Below are 20,086 nucleotides of genomic sequence, written 5' to 3' on the forward strand. Positions count from 1 at the left end.
TTTCAGGTATTTAATTTGTTCAATTCACCAAAAAAGAGATCCTTGTCTGGTTATTCTATCAATTAACAATTTCTCAATACAGAACATGTATTCCATTACAATACAGATCAATATTGTTAATATGAAATTGCATTTAGGATAATAGAAGATTGTATCAATAGCCCAACTCCAATTAACTCCTATTGAGTGTGAATTAGATTTAAATACAGATTATTATATAATTATTATATTAGACTTGACCATTGCAAGGAAGAAAAAAGAATTGTCTCATCATGTTTGGCAAAAAAGTCCAAGTCTTTTACATACAACATTTGTACAAAATATAAGCATTTGACACCTGCAACCCTAAAATATTGTAACTGGCGTTGGTCTCGAGGAGACTGCACCAGCTGACCCGTGGATACAGTAAACTGAGGCATACTGCGGACAGGAAAGGGCACTGAGAGTGAAGCTAAAAGTACACGGCGAGGTGGAAAGAGAGGTGTGAAGTTAAAAAAAACAGTGATAAACCAGCAGAGATGGAGGGAAAGAGAGAAAAACGCAGCATTTCTTTTGTGAAGGTTTGGTTGCACTGCCTGTGTGTGCTGTCTGTCGAAGGCCTTTTGTTCCCTGTTGGTGTGTTTTGTCACCGTTGCCTATTTCAGCATCTCTGCTTCAAAGAGCTGTACGCGCCCCTTCTGTTCCCTTAATCCCCCCCTCCCACTCACTGACCAGCCCACATACACAGCCGCAGTGGGCATTAAGGTCACTTGTGTTTTTCCAGTGGCCCCATTCAAGTAAAAGGCAGCTTAGACCACCTTTTAAATATTAACAGCAGAGAACAAACTGAGGCATTTTTAGAGGTGACATCTCTGGACTGTTACTGAAATACCCCCGGAGACAGAAAGTTAAAACAAAATGTGAATAAAATCTAATGAGATAATAAAAAATATTAAGATTTTAAAAGAAGCTAAATGTCCCAAAAAGCTGCGTGCGTCTGAGGTATCTGTTGTTTGCATGTTGGAGTCGTCCTCACATGAACACTGACTGTATGACGAACAGTTTGAATCCACACAACCTGCATCGGAACACTGAACAGTGAAACACATTTCTGACACTATCAGTGAAGTCTGTCTCTACTGGATCAAACATTTTGTCTCCCAACACTTCGTCCTCGGTGAGAGCGGCGTTGATGAAGAGACAGTTGAAGCACAATCTGGCTCATACAGCATCACACAGATGATGATGATGATGTTGTTAATGATGATGATGATGATGATGATGATGATGATGATGATGCTGTAATGAGCAGATGAATGGAGGAAAGTGTAGATTAAGACAGCTGCAGCCAGCTCAGGTCATGTGATCTGTCAGAAATAGGAAGAAAAGATACTACAGTTTTATATGGATTCACATCTTTTGATTCATTTTTTTTTATATGTCGGCCTGTTTTTACATTTGTTGGTCAGTAAAGTAAAAAAGAAAAAATACACATGGAGTGACCCTGAGACGGAGAAGCAACAGGTTTTATGGGAAATATGGTCCTCTGAGAAACACCAGCTGGCTGGCAGGTGTCCATTAAAATCTTAATAAAAGACGCCTAAAACAAAGATTGTGTTGGCAGATTAACCAATTTTGAAATGTTCCCAATATATATACGAACATTAAAATTAAATAGAACATAATCCCAAAAACTTGCCGTGACTCCTCCACTGTGTCTGTTTTTTTTAATATAGTATTTAGGACACCTCGTCATGTATTATTGCTTACATATGTAGAAGCTTTAAAGGGGAAACACACAGTGACGCAGCCGCTGCAGGAAGAATGCTGAGATTGTTTTCAAGCAACCCAAAATGATGTTTCATCACTTCTCTACAAATGATGATACTGAGCGATGTCGTTCCAATCAGTCATCTTATTAAGCTTCGTTGTAAGAGTACAAGCTGCAGATGGTCACAAACATTATAAGATGTCCTTTTGTTTACTCTGCAAACATATCGTTTCTGGTTACATGTAAGTACCTGTCCTTACTTCTACCCAACCCTCATAAGTAGAGTGAGTGAATTACTTTGTTAATATGAGGCTAAAGCAGGCGGGGAGTTTGGGTCCTCTGAAATGAGGCCAATGCGGAAGTAACTTAAAACTGCATTCTATCAAAAGGCCACCAGGGGGCGACCGTTTTGGTGTCAAAAGGACATCCGTCTCTATACAAGTCAATGGAGAATTCACCAACTTCTCACTTGATTTCTAACTTCAGTAAACATTTTCAAAATGTGTTTATGGTCTCAATCGCTAGTTTAAAGCCTTCTTCAATGCAGTATGATGTTTATTTGTGAAATGTTGGCCTCCCTGATTTTATATTTGACGATAAAGCAGGGTATGCATTAGGGCGTGGCTACGTCGTGATTGACAGGTTGATTGGTTCACAGGTTCAGGAGGGCGCCTCATGCTCCTCCTGATGCCCATATAAGTAGAATCTGTGTTTTCATTTTTCCCAGCATGCACCGGAAATGTTCAAGATGGCGCTGCTCAGATCTGAAACTATTGGCCTCCGAGCAGCAGTCCACAAACCAATGGGTAACGTCACGGATGTTACGTCCATTTCTTATATACAGTCTATGGGTTAAAGTGATAAAACAAGGCACACATAGAAGTAAAGAAACAAAGTGGCATGAAAATGTAGAGATGTTACATACTGAGCTTCTTTCTTTGTGATGACTTTTCCTGATGTGAACCTCTCAGCAATGGCAGACACCGCAGGGTCGAAGTTTAGGCTGACTGCTGCTATGACCTCATCGTTCCTATTGGGAAAAAACGATTACATAAACATATAAAAACATACATATTTTAGGGTTTTATCTAATGTAACATTGACAATAATATGTTTATTATTCTTTGCTTGTTTTTCTTGACTTACTTGATGTACATTGCCAGGAACTTCCTCTCCTCAACCTTTCCTTTCATTACAATTTCAGTGTATCCCTCCCCATAGCCTGCGTAAAACAACAGCACAAACATGCGTTAAATTCATTGGTTGATGAGCCCTGAAATCAAAAATATATCATTGAGGGATTCAGCGTAAATTCAGTAAGTTACTGAGCAGCAGGATACAGAGTTTTGGGCGCCTCGGCCACCAAAGGGGTCAGGGGGCCCCAAGCCAAAGAATCTGTTTGAAATAACATTTCTTGTTGAAAGTTGAAAGAGCTCTGTTAAACGTAGGGATGTCCTGAGCATGTTTTTGGCTTCTGAGTCCAACATAATGGCTTCCAGAGTAATATAATCTGTATCAAAAGTTGCCTTGCATAGTTTCCTTTAATATTGTGTACTCTAATGATACTTATTTGTCTTTTCTACCAGTAGCATCACTTTGGAGTTATGCTGAACTGGCAAAATGTCGCTAACAAAGATGTAAAACATTTGCAAGTGATGCGGCTCTGTCTGTGGCGTGGATGGTGACTCTCTGTCAGGTAGTGGGAGACCCCTTTATACTGCATTTCTGTGTCTAGGGGCCCATTGTCTCACAATCCATCCCTGGTTGGAAGAGCATTTTATATTTTTGCTCTATTATTAAAGGGTTACTGTTAATAAGTTCAAAGGTAAATGACTGCATTCATATTATTATCTATAGATCTATTATCTACATCTACCAATAATTCATGTATATTGACTTGTAACACACTTTTTGTGAAGACTTGTACAGACTTACTGACTGTACATCAAAGAAAATAGTAACGTTACATGATCAAATAAAAGAAATAGCTAAAAACCAAGTGGGGCCACGGTTTGTGACTAAACAGTGTTGTGACAAACTCAGTCATGTGACTATGAAGCCCTCTCAGTGTGGCTGAGCTCAGCATTATCATCAGTTACAAAGTTACACAAACAAATATTTATGTATGTGTGTGTGTGTGTGTGTGTGTGTGTGTGTGCGTGTGTGCGTGTGTGTGTGTGTGTGTGTGTGTGTGTGTGTGTGTGTGTGTATTGGGAGGTGCCCACCTGCATATCGCATGGTTTTACCCAGTAGGACGGTCCAGTAGAAAGGAACTGAATTGAGTTCAGTTCGTTTATCCAACATGTTGAGGGCTGCTATCCTCCCTAAACAACAATAAAAACAGTTCAAATGAAAATACAACTAAGCAAGATATTATATTAAAAACATATATTGCACAGATAAGAGATAATAGAATAAGATAATGAGGGTTTAGTATAGATTCAGACTAGTATTTACTATTTCAGTAGTAGCCTGTGTCTTCTATTTTGCTTAATTACAGAGAATATCACAGACAGATATCATAGACATAGTTGAATACTTTTGAGTCGTATTGCTTTTAGTTTGTTTCTACATTTACATTGTTACTACATTACCATGTGCTTGCGCCATCTGCCAGTGTCCGATGTTTACCATCCGGTTTTTGGCCATCGCCAGGGGGAAGGTGGCCAGGTCACCGCCGCAGTACACATCGGGGACATTGGTGCGCATGTGCTGAAGGAGAAAGACAAAGGCAAACAGCTGATGATCAACAGTAAAGAATACGGATTTATTAAGAAGAAATGAAGGTGATGGGCCATGATACACGTTGAGAATGAGATCTAGATAAGAAGCTGAACAGCAGGTTGCTCGCTGACCTTGTCGACTGTAACAAAGTTTTTTGAGTCCATCTGTATTTTGCTGCCCCGAAGGAACTCTGAGTTGGGAAGGATGCCTGGAGGGCGAGACAAACATGACAAAAGCAGATTTCTTAGGAGCACTGCTGAGTTGTTTTTCCACATCTCTGTCATAGTGGATGTTTATACAACTATCAAAGAAAATCAAACTTATTAATTAGAATTAACAAACTTCAAACAAATATTTAATTTACTATAAACCTTGATCATAATTAATGATGTTAAAAAGTAATATGGGGATGAGCATGTATTCATAGAAACGTGTATAAATGTATGAACATGGCTGTCACTTACCAATACCAATTATCAAAACATCAGCTGGGATCACTTTTCCACTTTTAAGCACAACCTCCTTTACCTGGAAGAAGAGAGGACACTACTGTATATTCAGACATAAAATATAAAAATGTTAATAAATACTCAGATGTGAACGTTACCTTGCCATCCACACCTTTGACCTCTATCACGTTATCGTTCATGAAGAATCGTATATTTTTCTCCGACAGCATCTGCAGGAAATGACAGACAAGTAACTGAACTGAAGAGATTGGAGGAGGTATTGGAACATGTGGAGGTATATACTCTCTCTCTCTCTCTCTCTCTCTCTCTCTCTCTCTCTCTCTCTCTCTCTCTCTCTCTCTCTCTCTCTCTCTCTCTCTCTCTCTCTCTCTCTCTCACCATCATAGTGACTCTGCCAATTTCAGGGCCGAGTGTGTTCTGGTACGGCAGCTCACTGCTGCCGATTACTGTGACGCTGGCAGCTTTGTCTATTAAATAAGATGCAACCTCCATGCCTGAAAAAAGTCAGCAAAGTTGGAGAACAGATTATCAACAAGTACAGTAGAGAATATTATTAAAAGGTTATCAGACATGTCAAAAATATAACAGAACTTATCAATAAAAAATGTTTTTAGTTCAATGGTGTAAAAACAAATATAATTGTATGTAAGCTTTGGAGAAATGTAAAATGTTAAATGAGGAAAATAAACATTTATTTCATCATATAACTGTAACTGGTAAAGGAAAAAGAAATCTTGTTTTTTATCATCTGGCTGAAGAGTAAAGGGACAGTATAAAGCTTTATATTTCATTTACTTTCTTTTTAATATTTTATTCTCTTATGTATTCCGTTGTATTTTTGACTGATCTGACAACTTTTTACTTTATTTTTTGGAGCTAAAAGAAATAAAACTGATGAATGAAAACCTCTGAAAAATTATTTTTCTCTATGTTTTTATTTCACAAAACACGTTATCTCTATTTCAGAGTGAAATAAACCATTACAGTAATATCTGATGGTGACCCTGCACATCTACAGTGCAGACAAATATAAAGCAGGTGCTTAAATTGAACAAACTGTAAACATTGTACCAACAAAAGACGTTCCCACGAGGACGACATTGCAGCCGAGACAGGCTGCGTGGATTTGCCGAGCGTCCTCTGGTGTCTCCAGCATCTTGACGTTGTTCAGCTTCATGCCTGGAACGTCCAGACCTTTGGCTCTAAAGGACAGACCAGGGTTAGGGTTAGGGTTACTACTGTTCATAAGTAATGCAGTGAAATGTGCGGCTCCAACAGCGCCCACCATACAAAGTTAGTGTACAGTCACAACATCAATGTGTTTTAAATTTTAAAGCCTACTAACATTGTATAGGTGCCTCTGTTCATTTTGTTGATCATGAATTAGATATTTAAATTTACTCTGCAGCATTTTTTTAATACACAAAAAAATCCTAAATTTGGTGTTAGAGCATTCCCAGGATGACCAACAAACTTCTGAATATGACAAATGGAAGATTTTGGGAACTTAATACCAAACTTTTGAATCTGTGGGCCTCTAATACATTGGATTTCAAACTAAAATTACAAAGGAAAAAAAAGAAGATGACAGACATGATTGAGAAAAAGAGGTGTTTGATCCATAAAGATGACCCAAGAAACACAAAAACACCACATGATGCAGAGATTCAGGTTTTACTTAGTAGAGATTTTTAATCAGGAAGTGTATCGTAAAGTTATAACATGTTGTCTTTTGCTTTATATATTCACCACTTCCATAAGGATGACGCTGTGTCAAGTGTATCCAGTATACTTTATGTTTGCGGCTCAAAAACACTTTCTATCCCTGGGCCATCAGGCTCCTGAACAGTTAACCACCCACCCGCACCCCCACCCCCAGCACCTCTACTGGGCTATCAGGCTCCTATACAGTTAACCACCCACCCCCACCACCACCCCTAGCACCTCTACTGGGCTATCAGGCTCCTATACAGTTAACCACCCACCCCCACCACCACCCCTAGCACCTCTACTGGGCTATCAGGCTCCTATACAGTTAACCACCCACCCGCACCCCCACCCCTAGCACCTCTACTGGGCTATCAGGCTCCTATACAGTTAACCACCCACCCGCACCCCCACCCCTAGCACCTCTACTGGGCTATCAGGCTCCTATACAGTTAACCACCCACCCCCACCCCCACCCCAGCACCTCTACTGGGCTATCAGGCTCCTGAACAGTTAACCACCCACCCCCACCCCCAGCACCTCTACTGGGCTATCAGGCTCCTATACAGTTAACCACCCATCCCCACCCCCACCCCCAGCACCTCTAGTCAGCACCTTTTATACAGTACTGTATTCAACACCTACCTCTGGTTACATAGGCATTAGTGCAATATGTGCAATAGACTGCGACTGTGTATGTGTGTTTGTGTGTGTGTGTAAATAACTTTTGAAGTAGTTCATTGTTCTTATGTATAATAGTTAAATTTATTTAGACTTCTTTATTTTTATTCTGACTTTATTTTGCACTATTTTTTATTTTTTGTTTTTTATTTTGACTATTTTGCACCACGGGAAGAGACCCCGTACCAATCTCGTTGTGACACCTGTTGTACAATGACAATAAAGGATATTCTATTCTATTCTATTAATCACATATATTCTGGTTAATTGTTGCTGTGCACATTTACACTTCAGGTTTCAAACGAAACGTTTGCACACACATATTCAATGTTTGTGTCATCTGTACCTGCAGCCTGTCGAGATGAGGAGTTGATTGTAACTCTGGACTGAACCGTCATTAAATGTGACAGTTTTCTTGTCTGTGTCCACGGCCAGCGCCTGTCAAGACAGCGAGAGTCCAGTCAGTTTCACAGTCAGAGCCTGTTAAAACTGAATCTATCCACACTCAGGTTCTCATCTGTCCTGTCCTTTACTTTCACTGGACAGTATTTAAAATCAAGTGTGTAAGATAAAGAACTCACTTCTTTCCTGAGCCACACCTCAATGTCGTACTGATGGTAAAACTCCATCCTCCTCAGCACAATACTGTCGCTCTCCACATTCATTACCTGTAAAATGGATTCAGGGTGTTTGTGTTTAGGTCAGTCAATGTGAGACACATGCATGCATATTCATGACCATCGTTTTGGTGTTCAGCTCATGTAATTTTCTCCACAGCACCTTGCTGAGTCGGGTTTTGTCATAAGGTAAAAGCTCGTCTCTGCTGACCATGATGATCCTGCCGCCAAAGTTTTGCTGCCGCAGAGTCTCAGCACAGATCAATGACGCAGCCCCTGTGCTTGCAGAGAGTGAACACACCATCACACTCACTGATAACACAACCAAGACCATTGCACTTCACATTAAAACTGTCAAGCATATAAATGAACATTGAATAAAGTGATAATGTGACGCTTCAAAAAAAGGACAAGGCTCGTAAACATAAAAAAGAACCAATACTTGTAAGTACAGATATGCAGTAATGACAACACACATACACACACACACACACAACATGGAGTAGTTCACTCTCACCTCCTCCCACCAGCAGAACAGTGTGAGTGACTCCTGGCATTGCAGCCGCCATATTCTTTATTCTTTTCTCATGACCCACATTCTGAAAAAGGTATAAAACACACCATCATCATCTCCTCAATAGGAAGATTTACCAATTATATAAAGATAAAAATAGTCAAAAATATTAAGGATGTGACGTTTGGCATCTGTAATTAATCCCAAATAACAGCACTGCTCTGTTCAAGTGTAGTTTCCTACTTTGGTGTTTTAAATGTCCTCATGAAAAAGATTTTGTAGTACCTTGGCTGCGTCTGAAATGTCTCTCTCATTCATTTCACTGCTTCTTTTGTAAACTTTCTGATGCTTATTAAGCATTGTCACTGTTGCACGACTGTTACAGTATGTGAGATTGTCAGCTGCAAGTAGTGCGCACCACTACTTTTTTGTTCTATTGTTGGAAATTGTGAGGGCACAACAGAGAGAATTCATTTAAAGTTAAGATGAAATGAAAAATGCCTTTTTAACCCTTTTAGATCACATCCAAAAAAATCTATTTATTTGTATTCTTATATTAAAATCAATCGTGTATTTCTCCTGTAAAACTAAATGAGACAACAAGTTCCAACTCATATCATGACATCCATCAATAAATCTTCATTATTATGATACGACCACTTTTAAATGTTCAAATCAAAATCCTCTTAAACACTCTTCAAATGCTGTTTCATCTGGACTTTAACTCTCAGAGTAGACTCTTAAATAAAATACTGGCCTGTAAATATTGTGAGGGCACTATATAGTAAATAGGAAGTGATTTCAGACACAACCTCAGAGTTTGATGACTACATTTAAATCCTGGCATAGCTCAGTCCATCTCTGTGAGGGGGGGACAGGCTCTTCAAACTGACTCCGCTCCACATGGTCCGCTCCTCTGTGAACACCTTAACCTTTGACCCCCTTTAAACCTGTTAGCACTTCATTGATTATTGCACTACTTTCTTGTTGTTCATGGTATTTCTTCTAACTCTCTTTCATATCAATCTTGCACCTGGTCAGCTAAGTGAGAATTTGTACCACGGCTCTTCTTGAGTCACTGTCCTCTAACACTTGATTGTCTTTCCTCACTTATCATTTTCTTTGGATAAAAGCGTCTGCAATTGAAGTATTAGATATCAATCAAATCAAACCTTCACATCGGTTTATGCACACATTGTTTTATGTTATGTTACATTATTTTTTAGTTCTTCTAAAGACAAAAATCCATCCGAAAGGTTTTACGTGAAAGAGCTACAAACCTCCCAAAATATTCAATATAAGCACACAATATTTCAATCAGATACAAACTCATTTGCTGTGTGACTGACACAGAGTACATTTATGATAAGACAGGAAGCAGCGTGACTTTGAGGAGAAGAAACAAACCAAAAAGGTGAACAAACGTACCTTTTTGCTTACGGTCACATACACTTTGCTGTTTTGAATTCTGACCTTCAAAAGAGAAAAAGACAAATTAAATTGACAGCAGATGTCAGAAGAGAAATGTCTGGCCCTCTGTCTGGTTTGTACCTTGTGACAAGGTAAACAGTCCATGCCGGGAAACTCCTCCAGATCTCCTGTTTGGACGTTAAAACAGGCACCGTGCCACGGGCAGCGCCTCTAGTGCCTGAAATAAACCCTGAACACACACACATCAGTCATCATCATCATCATCATCATCATCAACATTATCATCATCATCATCACCATTCACATACTGATTTAAGAAAAACTATTAAACTGCAGAACATGATTAAAAAATGAGGTATTTCCATGAAGCTGTTGTATCTCTATGAATCACAACAAAGAGCTCCGACTGATGAAAGTGTGAATAAACGGACTGGAGGTGTGTTTGTTGTGAGTGTTGTGTGTGTGTGTACGTCCCTCTCAATGTACACAAACTCATTCATCAGTTTACCTTTGCTGAGTGGGGCGCCATAGTGTGTACACTGGTTACCGATGGCACTGTATTTGCCATCGCTGCGTGTCACCAGCACGCTGTGATGTCCCACTTCAACCTCCAACATCCTGAGATACACACAGACACACATGCGCATGAAAGCACAGCAATACATTGTAAATACTAATACTTTGTTTTAGTAAGCTCAACCTTATGTCCATCATTCATTTTATAAGGTTTATACAGTTTTATACTGGAGGTGTTGAAGCTTTAATGCTCTGTGGCAGTGTGATTGGGTAAGATATACAAAAAATTTGTCATGCAGCCTTTCTAGACTTTCCAAATATTATTGGACTGAATGGATCAAATGATTCTGAACAGTGAGTGGGCTGCAGCAGAGCCTACAATGTAAACATGCGTCAAAAGTGTTTTTGTAATTACTCTCACTGCCAGAAGAGGGAAATAAAAGTCATGCACTCAAGCTTTAAAAGTGAGGAGTTGAAAATGATGTAACCCTAATCCTGTCAATCACATTCATAAATCAGCCCCCAAATATAAACTACTATCATCATATGCACATGTTGTTTTTACTGACTTTATGTCAATCAAGGGAAAAAAGCCATTTCTATTCTTTTTGATCATAAGCAATTAGGAAATACTGCTTACTACCCAAGCACAGAAAACACACATAATAATGACACATGAACCACGCAGCAATGCAAGATGACGCAGGGATCACCTGCAGAACTAATCACTCCAATCAGCCGTTATGCCTACTAAACCACTAACATAAGTGCATGCTGATGTTAGCATTTAGCTCAAATCATCACTATTTATAAATACAGCCTCACAAAACTGCTGATTTCTTTAAATATCAATTAGTAATGATGTAAAAGAGTTTTTAGGTTTCCACATTGTGAACCAAGAACTTCGTCTCTCTTATTTGTTGGTTTATCAGAGGTACAAAGGTTTGCAGATTGCAGGAGTGTATATCATCATTTATAGATAAAAACAGGTTTGGGTTGAAAGGTTGTGTAACCCTAACCCTAACCCCCCCCCCCCCCCACCCCCCCCCGGCCCCCCCCCCCCCCCCCCCCCCGCCCGCCCCCATCCTGCACCCAACCCCCCGTCCCCTTCTTACTGTCCATCCTGCAGGTCTGACTCCAGACACACGACCTCTGTCAGCTCCCTGTTGGGTCCTCTGGATCAGAGTCTGGAGGCTCAAGACAGGCTGGGGACACACACACACACACACACACACACACACACACACACACACACACACACACACACACACACACACACACACACACACACACACACACACACACACTTACATTTCAGACATGTGGCAGCTTAACAAAAACTCCAATAACTGTCTGTCTGATCTGTAATTCAGACAATAAAGGTTTAAATTGATTACTCACATGTTTTGGTCCCGGACATGTCTCTGATTCACCAATAGCACAAAGATACACTGATCTCCTCCAGAAACATGAAATGCTAGTCAGATGATCTGCTGTCCGTGCTCACACTTCTCCTCAACTGGATGATGGGATAAGAGTCCGTTTCCACGGCAACAGCTTCATCCCCAACCCTCATACCTTGATCCTGGAAGGCTGTGAAAAGTTGAAGATTTGGATTTGATATAACAACCAATCACCAAATGAAAAAAAGTTACTTTTGGGAGTCCTGTTGGTGAACAGTTTGCGTAATGTCTCTGCTCATGTTCAGCCCCGTTGTTCCAGAGAAAGGCGATGGTCTTTTGTGTTTTACAGCGGCAGTAGCTATAGAGAAAGGCTGACGAGGCAGCAGCCGCTGACACTGAATGGACAGCAGGCGACAAAGGAGGCATTATCAGTCATTTAGTGAATATTGTTTCAAGCTTCAAGATTCACCACTTTCCCACAAGGCTTTAAAACTCAAGAAGGTAAAAGATTCAGCTAAAAACCCAAAATGATTCATTTTTTAAGTTATAAAAAAAACTTCATTCATTCAGCTTTATTCACATGTGTCATAGTTTAAGTAAATTTTCTCAAAAGGAGCTGACATGAAAAATGTAATTTATATTAAGCTGTTGCTACTCCAAAAAGATGATGTAATCAGGCTAACTACAGGGGAAATAGACAGTGTGGAGTTGCTACGCCTCCAAATAATTAGCAATGATTTAATGCAATTTTCATAGAGACTTTCTAGTATGTCAGCCAAACAAGAAGAAAAAGAAAAATGTCTACACGCCAACAACTATTGGATGTGTTGTCATGAAATGTGTGGCAACCATTCAAGTCCTTTTCAGGATTAAATTGTAAACATGGTAATTATTATATTTAAAACTTTTCATCTTTTCAACATCATCAGCTCAAAATTTTGATTTGTCCCACACTTGGGTAAAAATACAAGCAGAACGAAAGACATTCTCATCATTCTCAGTTGTACTTTATGATTTGTGTCAATCAGCAAATGTTAACATGCTAACACACTAAACTAAGATGATATAACATACAGTGGTGTGCAGTCAGGGGCAGCAAGGCTAGCACTGATAGGGTTAGGGTTAGTATGTATTTTTTCAGTTTTTTCCATAATTAAAAGGTCATTCTGAAATGTATCTGGAGTCAATTACTTGTTCAGTATGCAACTTTATTCAGAAAACGAATGGTTATATAAATCTCCTATGTCCTGTAAACGCATCACAGCTCCTTTCCTCTGCTAGGGCCAGCAGTAGTTGCATTGCTAGCCTCTGATCGAGCTGGACGCTGCTATTGGGTGCGTAACGTTGAGTGACGTATCATCAGCCAATCAAATGTTGATGTGTTTTTGACAGAACGCCCTAGTGCTGGTCTGGGCGTCGTCATTCAAATGAGCTCTGCTGATTGGCCCATGGGCATGTACGTCATGACGTACTGTCTGTTATTCTGGAAATGTGATGGCGGTTGATTTAACGGCAAGATCGGTAGATAAAGATATGATTGCGGACCTGTTTCGGGTGCCTTTTTCATCATGAAGGATCGCAGAATGGTTTTAATCTACAAGTCATCGGTGAGTGCTAGTTTTTTGTTGTTGTTGTACTTTCTCTAGACGAAGTTGGCGCTGCTGTTGGGCTAATATCTCTCTCTCTCTTTGTGAAGTAAACTTTACTTTACTTAGTAAAGTTGGATTTTGTTGCTGGCTCTGACTGAAACACCACCGCACGCTCCTGATAACATACTTTACATAATGATATAAACATGCTGATGCTGTAGACATCTTAGTTTTAAGACTTTTTCCTTTTCTTTTTGTTTCCATAGTTTTTTTTTATTTCATTTTTGTTAGTTTAGTCATCATTATCAATCATATTGCTTTTGTCTTCTGTGGATAATGTTTATATTATACGGTCCTCTGAAGCTAACGGTCTAACGGTCCTCTGAATAAGAATACAGAGTTGACTTAATTTGGCAGCAAATGGTCTTTAAAACAGGGTGGCTGTGGCTCAGGGTGTGGAGTGGGATGTGTGTGTGTGTGTGTGTGTGTGTGTGTGTGTGTGTGTGTGTGTGTGTGTGTGAAAGGGTCAGTATGGCTCATAAAGTGCTTTGAGTGGTCAGACTAGAAAGGTTATAAGTGCAGTTTATTCACCATTTACGACTGCACACATTTTTCTAGTTGTTTTTTACTGTTTTTTATATTATATTAGGTTATGTCAACATGTGGCCATGACCCCTTTACCTGTTATCAGCCATCAGTTTATGACCACATGTGAGTGGCGGTGTATGTGTGTTAAAGGGCAGGGGTTGCAGACATTATACAACATGTTAAGGATAGTTCCTTTTTTTTCTCTCTTAAAGAATATTTTAGACGGAAATGTGCGCTGAACACAGGAGCACACAGGATTTCAAGTGAACTCTAGTCACCAGCCTCTGTGGTAGAAGCTAGTCATGGATTTAAGGTCAACACTTCTGGTCATTGGAGGATCCGCGTGCTCTTTCAAACTACTAAACACAATCATCAGATCCCTGCCCACACCGGAGCCGGCACGCCAGAAAGCCTGGAGGTGGAGGAATATCAGCACTTCTTTAGCTCACAGCTCGCTGACAGGAGCATGGGCTGTTTTATGGTGCGTAAAGACACAGTAATAATTGTTGGTTCTGTCTTTTTATTTTCACTTCATATCATCTTAACTCTCCGTGTGTTCTCCCTCTCACCATGCAGTTTTTACCTCGAACCCAAGATGGTTGAGGACCTGATCTCCTCTCACTCCATACTCTCCAACAGCCTTGTAGCAGTGTCTTCAGGTGACATCAACACACATAAAAAACATCACATTTACGCTCAGAATGACATGAGATCAGCAGACAGATTTCTTTATGCTGCCACAGTCAATACATTTTAATGTCATCTTATTTAAAAAGGAAACAGACCACAGCTACTTAGATAAGTTCTTTACAGATTTGATCTAAGAGGTTTTTCCTAGTCATTAAATTTATGCTGCTGGATTTAATATGAAAGTGCTGACCACACCAAATTATATACTGATTAAAAACAATGTTTAATGTGTGGAAATTTTCCTAAACAAAACTTATAATAAAGGGATTGAGCAGCTTTAATAAAACCAGTGAAATATATTTTCTTCCTGGTGGCCCTTTTTCTCTCATAAGCTTTAAAAATGATGATATCTTACATTTCATCATGTATGCATGTGCAAATATTCATGTGTATATGTGTAAATGCATGCTCACTCATTTCCTTTCTCCTCCAGGTTATTTCATCCATGACTGCTTGGATCTGATCTTGAACCAATCATTTAAGCGGTCTTGGGAGGTGCTCCTCCACCACTCTGTGGTAATAAACTTTACGCTTTTTGCATCCACACTACACTTGAGCTTGATACTATGCAACATGCAAACAGATCAAACACGAGCCAACGAAGAGAGAGTCTTTAGGAAAAATTGAGTTTTGCATTTCAATAAAAAAACACAATGACATTGAGAAATACATTCACAAATTATGCAACACGTGCAGCATAAAGATGTTTTAAAATAAAATAACTCAAAAGAATGTATTATTCTATACATTCATTATTAGCAGCACGTTCATCAGTTTTTAGTGTCTGCTGGAGACTTCTGTTTCGCTTATCTATTCTCTATTTTCCTGCATATGTCTTTTATACATATGTGCTGTCAAATTGTGTTTTATCAGTTTGCAGTTTTTTGTCTATAAGCGAGGTCCGTATTGTCAAAGGGATGAAGATGTTTTCTTTATTTGCTTGTATTACTGTATGTATGCAAGCCAAGAATGGCCATGCTTGCACCTCAAGATCACAAATTGTTTCATTAGCTCAAGAAAACATGCTTTGTTATCTTGAGATAATAAGATAATCAACCCGTGTCTTCACAACCAATTTAAGCAGAAAATGTCAAAGAGTAACCATTCTTATCAACAGCAACTTTATAATGACATCTGTGTCACGGCCAAATAAGCAGGTTGATTAACTCCTGGTCATAATACGACTGGATGTAGGAGGAGTACCAAGCAATAGATTTGAAGCATTTTCATTTTATTAGAGAAAGAAAAATGGTGGAAAGAGGGAATAAGAACCAACATGACAAATATGAACCCTTAAAAGTCACCTGAAGGCTTCTTGTGCTTTATCTAAATAGTTGAGTTATCCATTAGAGGGAGACATAGAGAGAGGATGAGAATGAGAAATGAGAATGAGCTCCATCTGTGATTAATGTCATGATAAATCACCTCGTTATCTCGAGAAATCAGCCTTTTGTTTTCTTGAGATAACAAGATAAATTAACTTCTTCTTCAATCTTGAGATAACGACATTAAAAAAACATTGCACAGTTGTTCTTGGCACCCGTAGTTATATATCTATGTGTTTTTTTAAGTTGCAATGTGCTGTGCATGCTTGCTTGTACGTAAAAAGAAATGCTGTTGATCTTTAGGGAACAAATCTTAATCCCAAACTGTAAACTAATCCTGTAAAAAGTGGAAAATACAAGCATCCCTGTTTGTTTTGACACTTTTTTGAGGGATCTTTTCACTCTAAACACTTTATGTAAAACAAAGAAAAGCCAAAACAAAACAAGTATGAATCATGTGTTGCAGCAGATAATAGATTTTAGTCTGCAAGTTTAAAAATATGCTCCAAAATGTCTCACTTTGGCAATTCTCTGGCTGACATTATCTTGTGTTGTCCATTATGAAGATCAAAGTTCAAAGGTTCACTTAACAAACAGCTGGTGTTTCTTTGTTGAACTCAATATGTTACAGAGATTGTGACCTGACTCACTTCCAGCAGGGCAACACATCACTGCCTCAGTGTGACTTCAGGGTCACAACATCGTAAAATATCAGACATGCTTTCATGTAGCTTAGCTGATTTAACAGCAGAGGGAGTAAAACTTTTATCTCTACATGGAGGACACTTCATCACAGTTCAAGGCTTGCTTGTTTCAGGTGTGGTGTGGGAGTTTGACTGTTTTTGTTGTCAGTTTGTGCAAAATACCCTACAGTGTATCCTCAGCCATCATATCTATATCTAATTATATCATAGATTAATTATTGATTGCAGACATTTGTGCATGCATGTACGCATTTGTTAAAGTGAGAGTGTGAATGATGTTGTAGATAGATAGATAGATAGATAGATAGATAGATAGATAGATAGATAGATAGATAGATAGATAGATAGATAGATAGATAGATAGATAGATAGATAGATAGATGTAGATAGATAGTGTTGGAATCTGAGCTATACTACTTGCTAAATCTTTCTCTATGTGTGAGCTCAGTCCACGTGTTCGTTTTGATGAAATAATAGGAGAAGAATATTCGGTCTCAACACGCTATTTATTTAACAGTAATTGTATAAAGCATATACAGAGCTCCGGGTCAATTTACTCTCCCTAACATTCAACAGCGTTTCTGTCAGCGTTCGTAAATTTCTGACGTCTCTGTCTCTCCCTGACCCTCCTAAATACAAAAACAATGCAAATTGAATGTGCGAGGCGTCGTCTCCTTGTCTGTCTGGCTCCATCCTTCATTTTGGCTTCCAGGCTGTCTCCTCTCCCTGTGCAATCCCCACACAGGTGTGATGTCCTTACAGAATCACCATACGTCCCGCGGGGGGTCTTTAAGGGTTCGTTCTGCATTGTCTTAACAAAAGGTTCAAAGTCAGCTGATCCTGGACGAAACTTAGGGCTATGCTAATACAGTCACCCCCTTCAATCGCACCTCCGTGTAACACTGCCCCTGTACTTTTTCCACCCATCTCCTGCTGTGCATTCCTTCCTCTGACATGATACACACATAATGTTTTCAAACTATCATACATTGTACCACATTATGAAATGAAACAAACAATAAACTAATAATTCCCATTATCTGATATTTTAGCTTTGCAATTCATAGCATATATCTACAAGATAGATAGATAGATAGATAGATAGATAGATAGATAGATAGATAGATAGATAGATAGATAGATAGATAGATAGATAGATAGATAGATAGATAGATGTAAACTTTATTGATCCCCTTGGGGAAATTTAGGGTCCAGCAGCTTAATACACAAAGACATCAAAGAACAATATACTAAAACATTAAATACAAAATACAATATACTAAATAAGAAAAAAACTAAATACTAAAATAAGAACTAAAATAAGAACAACAAGGTATGAGGATGATGTTGTGCTGCTTGTTTCTGTACAAACTTTTGATTCCTCCATTCGAACTCTTCTCTCAGGTGCTCTCGTGCTTCAGTTTGGCCGTGACATCCCGTCGCTATTTGGGCTTCGCTGTGGTGTCTCTGCTGGTTGAGATCAACTCTGTTTTCCTTCATATCAGACAGCTCCTCCTCCTGTCGGGAAAGAGGAACAGGCCAGGGACTGAAATTACAGCCCCTCGGCCCTCTGTGACCTACCGCATGACCAGCTGGCTCAACCTGGGAACGTAGGTGGCCTAGTTATTCTCTGAGGGAGAAAAGTCACAGTAAAAACACACATGAAGTTCCTGTTATACTATTTCATAATTTCATTTTTCGCCATTTTACAGACCAAACGGCTAATTTGTTGGTCTCAGTGATTATGGGCTGATCTGGTATTGGATACCATTGTTTTAATAAATAACAATTCAGCAAATATACTGAATGTATTTATTTGTTACATTATGTTTTATGAAGTTAGGAAAGCAATGTTTAGATGAAGCCTGATGTTGCCTTACACATAAAACAATGATCCCAGTTTCTTCCACACAGTGAGGCACTCACCTTATCAATTAAACACTGGTGTCGGAACGGTACTTGGTATCAGCCGAGACCCAAAGCCCAGACATCGGTTTCTGGATTAGGACAGAAAAAGTTGGACTGGTTCCTCCCTAAAAATAATAATTGTTAGTTGCATCCCTGATTACATTCACTCTCACATCTGTCTGTTCACTATGAAGCTGGAGCCAGGTGGATGATTAGCTTAGCTTAGCATAAAGACTGGAAAGTTGCCTGATATATATTGTGTTTTATATTGGCAGAGTGGTTGATTTTCTTTCTTTTTTGCAGGTTTTTGGTGTTTCGTGTCTTTACACTGGGTTGGATGAGCCGCTGGCTGGCAGATCACAGTGATCGTATTACGCCTCGCTACTTCCTGCTGATGGGGACGGCAGGTCTGGGTCTCCTCTCCATCATGAACACAGGGCTTCTCTACAGGCTGATCAGAGCAGACATCCTCAGTAACGCACACAACACCAGCAGGGACCACTAGACGGAGGCAGTGATGTGTTTCTACTGGTGATAAATGACTTCATTGATTCTGTTTTCTACCTCATGGTGTGGTTGAACATCAGGACCTTAATCTCTCAATGTACTCATCTTTTGTGATTGTGAGGCAAAAACTATGCAAAAGTTGACGGACATTTTAAGGGCATCAAGTTGGACTTAAAAAATAATCACACAAAAGCAGCTTTGAGCTCCAATATAAGGGCCTACCCTCTATAAGCTGTGTACTACATAATAATGATATCTGTGTTTTTGTTTTCTCATTTTTTTTATTCAACACTGGCCATTTATTATTATCTTGTCAGTTGAATTACATTACTTCACTGTTTTGTGAAATAAAGAGTCCTCACAGGATCACAGGAGTTGGATCAACAGCTGTCCCGATGTCTTTGCATTAACTACTAATTCAAGCGAGAGCTGATTTCCAAATCCTCCTTCCTTTATGTATAAGGCTTTTCTGGTTACTTAACTGCTCCTAAATTTAACAACATCATTTATTAAACTACCACTGCGGAGTCTCAAATCTAAGCTGAAACATATATTTTCTCTCCCTCTTAACAAGTAGTGACCCCGAATCCTGTTCAGGTTATATAATCATATTCTTAAATTCCTCACATCAATCCTGCTGCTATATTATTATTATTATTATTATTATATATATTATTAACATTACTACCTGTGTGTTTGTGTCTGTGTGTGTGTCTGTGTGTCTGTGTGTGTGTGAGAGTCTGTGACCCTTTGTGCGTGTGTGTGTCTGTGCGTGCATGTGTGTGTGTCTGCGTGTGTGTGTCTGTGCATGTGTGTGTGTCTGTGTGTGTGTGTGTCTGTGCGTGTGTGTATGTGTGTGTGTCTGTGCGTGCATGTGTGTGTGTCTGTGTGTGTGTCTGTGTGTGTGTGTGTGTGTGTGTGTGTGTGTGTGTGTGTGTGTGTCTGTGACCCTTTGTGCGATG

The 20,086-nt window shown here is 39.3% G+C and overlaps 2 protein-coding genes across 2 annotated transcripts; one reads left to right on the forward strand and one right to left on the reverse strand.

The window, feature by feature from the left end:
* Positions 1 to 1,312: 1,312 nt before the first annotated feature.
* Positions 1,313 to 10,512, reverse strand: LOC133994207 (apoptosis-inducing factor 3-like). Its single transcript, XM_062433429.1, has 17 exons — positions 10,381 to 10,512; positions 10,015 to 10,102; positions 9,892 to 9,936; positions 8,467 to 8,548; positions 8,113 to 8,225; positions 7,914 to 8,000; positions 7,679 to 7,770; positions 6,016 to 6,146; positions 5,323 to 5,438; positions 5,082 to 5,153; positions 4,939 to 5,002; positions 4,606 to 4,682; positions 4,345 to 4,462; positions 3,976 to 4,074; positions 2,897 to 2,972; positions 2,676 to 2,780; positions 1,313 to 1,346 (listed from the first exon to the last, which is right to left on the reverse strand). The coding sequence occupies exons 1-17, from the start codon at positions 10,509 to 10,511 to the stop codon at positions 1,313 to 1,315; spliced, it is 1,530 nt and encodes a 509-aa protein (XP_062289413.1). The 5' UTR covers position 10,512.
* Positions 10,513 to 14,292: 3,780 nt separating this feature from the next.
* Positions 14,293 to 19,122, forward strand: LOC133993551 (TLC domain-containing protein 2-like). The gene is made up of 5 exons (XM_062432542.1): positions 14,293 to 14,471; positions 14,567 to 14,649; positions 15,114 to 15,196; positions 18,114 to 18,319; positions 18,921 to 19,122. Exons 1-5 carry the CDS (start codon positions 14,293 to 14,295, stop codon positions 19,120 to 19,122), a joined length of 753 nt encoding a protein of 250 aa, XP_062288526.1.
* The last annotated feature ends 964 nt before the right edge of the window (positions 19,123 to 20,086 follow it).

The sequence above is a fragment of the Scomber scombrus genome, chromosome 14, assembly GCF_963691925.1.
Source record: "Scomber scombrus chromosome 14, fScoSco1.1, whole genome shotgun sequence".
In the NCBI taxonomy this organism is placed as follows: domain Eukaryota; kingdom Metazoa; phylum Chordata; class Actinopteri; order Scombriformes; family Scombridae; genus Scomber; species Scomber scombrus.